We start from the raw sequence: 7109 nt of genomic DNA, 5'->3' as shown, positions 1-7109 counted from the left end.
CATGTGGTGCTGGGGGATTGAACCGTGGTCCCTGTGTTTGCTAAACTTGTTCTAAGTAGGTGCTTTAGACCACTGAGCCATCTCACCAGCCCCCTTGATATAATTTTTTTTTTTTCAACAAATAATATAATTTTAAAAAATTTCTCAGACAGGGGCTGGGGAGATAGCTCAGTAGAATAAGCCCTTGCCTGGCAAGTGCAAGGGCCTGGGTTCACTCCTCAGTTCCGCAAAAATAAATAAATAAATAAAAAATAGAAATAAATACAATTTTTCAGACAGGGTTTTGCTAAGCTGCCCAGGTTGGGTTCAAAAGTGATTCCCCTGCATCAGTTTCCTAGACTGCTGGGATCCCAGGGGTGTACCAACATGCCCGGGGGGGGGGGTCTTCCTTCTTAAGTGCATTACGATCTAAATCAATGGCCAATGTTTGATTATGATCTTTTAGATAACAGCTACCAACCTGTAATGTTATTCATTCTTAGGAAAAGCTAGAAGTTTTCCCTTCTATGGAAGGACCGTTTGCTTTTCATATTGGCTTTAATTGAAAGGATGATTTTTAAACTCCTTCAGAACAAAACTACATTTATTTATTTATTTTACAGAACCAGGGATTGAACTCAGGTCCTTGCACTTGCCAGGAAAGTGCTTATTCTACTGAGTCATCTACCTGGCCCCTAAAACTACTTTTTTTTTTTTTTTTTGTGAAACCAGGGATTGAACGCAGGTCCTTGCACTTGCCAGGGAAGCACTTATTCCATTGAGCCATCTCCCTGGCCCCTAAAACTACTTTTAAAAGGAAAAGAGGAAGCCTTTCACTTATGGATCAACACATGAAAAGGAAGTGTGAGATCACTAGTGTCAGCCTTGCCTTTTTTTTTTTTCTTTTTTTTTTTTGGTGGAACCGGGGATTGAACTCAAGGCCCTTGCGCTTGCCAGGGAAGCGCTTATTCTTTTTTTTTTTTTTAAATTGTGTGTGTGTGTGTGTGTGTGTGTGTGTGGCCAGCTCAGCCCACCTGGGGGCGGGGCTGGCAGGCATGTGGTGCTGGGGGATTGAACCACAGTCCCTGTGCTTTGCTAAGCTTGTTCTAAGTAGGTGCTTTAGACCACTGAGCCATCTCACCAGCCCTAGGAAGCGCTTATTCTACTGAGCCATTTCCCTGGCCCCTCAGCCTTGCCTATTATATGTGATAAAATGATGACGGAACTCCATCTTGTTCATGCGCCTGCTTTTAAGAACAGAAGAGTATATTAAACATGGCAATGGTGACATCTCATAACTTACAGTGTATATGTTAGTTTATAAAGTGGAATGTGTAATTTCAACACATTTTCTACTGGAAAAGTACAACTTTCAAATTGAATCACCTTTGTTATCTACTTAAAGTTTTGTTTTTTGCAGTACTGAACTCCGGACCTTGTGCTTGCCAGGCAGGCACTCAGGTGGCTGAGCTATCTCCCCGGTCCTTGCTTAAGCTTTTTTCTCTTGACAGCCAATAGCCATACCTGTCCACGGTGCTTGCAGAACAGAGTGTGAAACTGTGGAAGCCCTTGCTGCCCTACATCCTCTGAGCAGAGATGGTGCCAGTCAGACTGATCAGAGCCACTGATTCACTGCAGCCCAGGGGCTACTGCTACTATCTTAGCTGGATGACTTTCACGGTCAGCGAAAAGCAAATACTATCCTTACTTTGAGAAAATATGGAGAAAGCAAGCTCTGGTGAGATATAAAACTCAAAAATATAGGCTTAAAAGTAAATTTACAAAAATTGAAACATGTTATTTTAGTACCCATCCTGAGCCACAAATCCAATTAAAAAACACCATAAAAGCCTGAAGTGTGGCACATGCCTGTAATCCCAGCATTTGGGAGGCTGAGGCAGGAAGATTGTTCTGAGTTTGAGAACAGCCTGGGCTACAAAGTGAACTCAAGGCCAGCCTGAACTGCATAGGGAGGCCCTGTCTCAAAAAAAGACAAGCAACACAAAACAACAACAACAAATGTAAATTAAAACAATTAAGCACACCTGCTGACTGACTGGAGGTTGGCTTGCTTTTCTTTTTTGCTTCTGGTAAAGGCTGGTAAGGTCTCTGTCCCACGGGCTCATCGCCCTGGATGGCTGTTAAGTCATGCATACTGAAACTTCTTAAGCGCTCAGTTATTGCTCCTTGGCCCTATTTAATAGAGAAGGGGAAATTCAAGGAAAAAAATCAAACTTCAAAACATTTAATATACTAACATTTCAAATATGAAAACACTTTATTGTGAAAGCCAATGATATTTTGTTACATTAGTGACATCCTTCAATACTTTGTTATACAACTTTGAGAAAAATGAAAAGTCTTGTACAGTGAATATCATTAATTACATTTTGCCTTATCACATGCCCATCTATCCATCCATAAATACATGAACTTTTTATGCATTTTAAAGTATGCTGTAAACATTAGTACTTTTCATGCCAAACATTTCAGCATTATATTCAATTTTAAAATGTAGAAAAGAAGAGATCACCCTCCGAGAAAGAAAAACAAACATAATCTGAGTGATAACCAAGCTAACACTTTGCAGCCTAAAGCTTATGATTTAAGGAAAACTTTTCAGAGTACAGACTTCCTTTTTGTCTTTTGGGGCAGGGTTGTGCTGTGCAGTCCAGTGTGGCTGGCCTTGAACTTACTCTGTAGCTCAGGCGGGCCCCTAAGTTGCAATGGTCCTCCTGCCTCAGCTCCTGCGTGCTGGGATGGCAGGCAGATGCCACCATGCCTGGCCTAAAGACACTATTTTAAGGTTTGTTTTTTTTTTTGTTCCTCGAATGCCTTCAGGGCACTTTTGGCCACCTGGAGAGGTGTGAGGTTCGAACTCCAGCAACCTGAGGCTGACAGCTTTGTGGAAGCAGCCACTTAAAGGCCTGAGCTACGGCCAGGCCCCCTAAAGACACTATTTTAAAGCAGAGCTAAACGTAGTATGGTAACAGTAATGGCTCTACTTAGAGCAAGAGGAAAATTGGAAAATTAAAGCATGAAAGAACTCTGACTATATAATACTGTAATACTGTTAATGAACTCACTACCGATTAGATAGGTTTACTACTATAGAATTTCACTGTCAGTTATTTTTGCCTAATAATAGATATGAGGCACAGGTAGATATTTAAATGTCAAATAATTAAAATAAGAATTCATTTTCTTTATTGCACTAACCTTCCAAATGCCCCACACCACCTCTGGTTGGGTGGTCCAGTACCAGACATGACTGATGAGATTTGTCCTACTGCAGGAAGTTCAGTTATTTGCACTGCTGCCCTTTGGAAGGGACATTCTCTGAATTTTCCAGAGATATATACATTCCCCCTAATGATAAAACTTTATAAAGAGAGAATAGTTTCTAAATTTACTCATTTTAAACTTGCATGGCACATAGATGACTCATTTCTTATTTATAGCTAGATTAAAAATATTCTTCTGTGAATGTGCAAATGCATCTAGTTACAACATTACCATAGAAACTCATCCACGGTGGTTCATATTTAAATTTCAAAGTCAAAGGTGTTACAAACAGCTGGGTATTTCTGCTAACTTGCATAGTATTCTACCATGAGGAAAAAGGTCTTGATTCAGTACAATGGTTTAGGGGTCGCATACTGTATTATGTCAAAACCAAATGCCATTTCCATATACTATTGTGCTGTGTATTTCTACCATGTTTTTGAATTAAGGAATTATTAAAGGATCTATTTCTCCATTATTATTTCTCCAATTATTTTTATAACTGGGTTTTACAAATTTAAAACATTTTTCACGACACAGCTCAATTCGCACTACCGGCTTCCTCCTCATCAGCTCTGGCTTACTCATTAAACAGATGGCTGACAGGACAGCTCTCAGTGACTGTGCTCATGCGAAGCAGATGCCGTGTTTTCCCAGAACCATATCTTCTTTATCTCACCTTTGTGTCCTTTCTCTGTCTCAGTCTCTCTCCCTTCCCCTGCTTCCGTCTCTCAAGGGGATGGAGCCCAGGGTGTCACATCTGCTGCAAGAGCAGAATGCACTCTACCACCGAGGCACACACCCACCGCCTCAGCTCTCCTTGTTTGTAACCTGCTGCCACATACGGGACAGATGTGCCTACTCCTTACACGTCAGAGGCAGGTTCCCAGCCCATGTGTTAAGAGCAAGTAGCACTTTTTTTTTTTGTGGCAGAACCAGGGATTGAACTCAGGCCTACTGAGCCATCACTCCAGTCCCAGAAGTAGCACTTTTAGTATATGTGCTGCCGAAGTGAGCACTGAAGTAGCACTTTTAAGAGACAGGTCTAGTGGGAGGAAGTGAGATTACATGGGTGCAGGAGGGCGTTGAAGGGGTCACTGGGATCCTCATCCCTCCTCTGGCTTGCAGGCCCTGGCAACGAGCAAGCGACTAGCCATAGACTGAAACTTGTAAAACCCTTAGGCCAAAACCAACATTTCCTCTTTTTAAGTTGGTTATTTCAACAATTTTGTTGATTAACATACTATGACACTCAAGTGTAAGCTCCAAGGCTCGCTGTAATTCCCAAAGGCTGCTACTCAAGAAGGACCATTTTGGGGCGGACACGAGACACGCCTGCAATCCCTGCGCTCTGGTGGCTGAGGCTACAAGACTGCAAGTTCCAACTCACAGGAGAAATTTAGTGAATTATGGAGAATGTCTCAAAATAAAAAAAGGACTAGGCATGCAGTTCAGTATAAAGCACTTGAGTTCAATCCACAGTACTACAGAGAGAGAGAGAGAGAGAGAGAGAGAGAGAGAGAGAGAGACAGACAGACAGACAGACAGAGACATTCAGCACTTAATCTGACCCAGCCCAGAACACACTAGATGAATAATATATTTTAGTGTTTTAAAGATCAAAGCACTGTCTTGAGACTACAGGAGTGCGCCCCACACCTGGCCAACCACGTGCTCTTGCTGCTTTGGTCTGTTTTGTACTGGGAGCTGCCCTGGGTTTTGCCCACTATTAAGCAGCACCCATGGCCTCCACCCACTAGGCAGGAGCAGCCCCTTCCCACTTCTGAACATCCTCAACCAGAAATGTACCCTGCTGGTGGGGGTGGTATCACAAAATCACCTCCACTTGAGAGCTACAGATTTAGTAATCTTTTTTTTTTTTTCCCCCAGATACAGGGACTGAACTCAGGCCCTTGTGCTTGCCAGGGAAGTGCTTATTCCACTGAGCTATCTCCCTGGTCCCAGATTTAGTAATCTAAGAGGTTTAATACGTCAGGTTTTAGCCCTTCTTTTTTTTTGGTGGCCGGCTCAGCCCCCTGGGGTGGGGCTGCAGCAGCACGTGGCACCAGGGATAGCACCGTGGTCCAGCGCTTGCCTAGGCAGGCACTTTAGATCACTACACTATTTCGCCGTCCCCTTACCCCTTCATTCTACAGATGAGGAAGTGAATGTTTTGAAAGAGTGACCCAGAGAATCTGCCAAAATCTTACTCAATTAGCAGCAGAATCAGAACTGAACAAGTAACTTTGTTGCTTTAGAATTCAATGGGAGCTGGGGAGCCAGCAATTGAGCCTGGGCGTGGTGGCGCAAGCCTGTAATCCCAGCTCTTGGGAGGCTGTGAACAGGCGGATCACTATGATTCCCATCTAGTAGTGAGACCCTGAGCCCCCTGTAGACCCTTCCCTAAAATAAAAAAAAAAAAAAAAAAAAAAAAAAAGAGTTCAGTAGGCGCAGTGATAGGATCGCCTTTCTTTCTGTCTGCACACATGCTCCTTTTTGTTTTTAAGGTACGGGGGGTTGAAGCCATGGCCTCACACACACTAAGGTGATGCTGTACTGCTGAGCTAATCACCAGCCTGTGTGTGTGTGTTTGAGACAGGACTTCATCACATTGCCTACAACAGTCTCAAATTGGAAAGCCTCCTGCTTCAGCCTCACTATAGCTGAGATTACAGTGATGTGTCATCATGCCTAGCAAATATTCTCTTTTTAAGGGGAAGATACTAAGTAGCTATATAGTCCAAAATCCTTTCACAGACAGAAAGTCAAGAGAACAGCAAGATGACAGGTTTTAGACCTAACTGGGATCATTTAAAGTCAATTAGATTTTAGTAAGTTTATCAGGAAAACTTTTTTTAGTTTTATGTATTATTTATTTATTGGATACAGGGTCTCAGTGCACAGCTTGGACTTAGTGATCTTCTAGTCTCAGCCTCTGCAGCACGGGGATTATAGGTGTGTGCCACCACACTGTTTTCCGAGCCAGCATGGCACACCTGGCACGCAGCACCAGGGATCAAACTTGGGTCTCTGTGCTTGCCATTCAAGAGCTTAGACCACTGAGCTATCTCTCCCCAGTGCCAGGAACACTATTTCCTTTGTTGGACTTTTATACCTGCTAAGAAGTTCACCAAGAAAAAGCTGCCAGAGAAAATTCAAAGAGAGACCAATGGTACTTTTCTTCACCATCCTTTATGAGGCGACAGTATTGCTCATCTGTACAAACGCCACGTACATTTCTCATGTGAAAAGCTAGGGAATGGTGAATGTCCTCAGCAAAACCCTTGAAGGTTCTTCACAAATACATGCTTTGCTCAGAATCAGCTTGTGCACTGACCCTGTGAGAAGATGTCTGATAATGAGGTCATAGAGCTGAGTAATGTTCAGAAAATTGCTTTATGCTGCAATAAACGTTCCAGTTAGAGCCCTGTTTTCATCTTTAACGTGCTCAGGTGGTTTAACCTGGAAAACCTAGGCATGGGTATTATTGTTCTTTAAAGGTCATATCAAAGTCCAAGAGCTTCTAGCTTGTAAGATATAGCTATATCTATATCTTTAAGGCTAAAAATATATTTCATTATATATATTTCATATAGTAAATATATATATATATATATGCTGGCAAGATAACTCAGTGGACTAAGTGCTTGCTTAGGCAAGCACAAGGACCAAAGTTCAATCCCCAACACCACATGCTGCACCAGCCCTGCCCCCAGGCACGGTGAGCTGGCCACCTAGACCAGGCATAGTGGTGTGTGCCTATAATCCCAGAGCTGGGGAGGATGAAAACAGGAGGATCACTACGAGTCCGAGCTGCATAGTGTGAGATCCTGTATAAAACATAA

The 7109-nt window shown here is 42.7% G+C and overlaps 1 protein-coding gene across 1 annotated transcript in view; it reads right to left on the bottom strand.

The window, feature by feature from the left end:
- Reep3 (receptor accessory protein 3) overlaps positions 1–7109 on the bottom strand; it is a 45641-nt gene that overhangs the window by 9164 nt on the left and 29368 nt on the right. The window contains exon 6 of the mRNA XM_023716218.1: positions 2025–2172. Within this exon, the coding sequence (XP_023571986.1) occupies positions 2025–2172 (148 nt within the window). The remainder of the gene's footprint in view (positions 1–2024; positions 2173–7109) is intronic.

This window comes from Octodon degus, unplaced genomic scaffold (assembly GCF_000260255.1).
Source record: "Octodon degus isolate 3935 unplaced genomic scaffold, OctDeg1.0 scaffold00046, whole genome shotgun sequence".
Classification (NCBI taxonomy): Eukaryota; Metazoa; Chordata; class Mammalia; order Rodentia; family Octodontidae; genus Octodon; species Octodon degus.
This window is presented reverse-complemented; position numbering and strand designations above follow the sequence as displayed.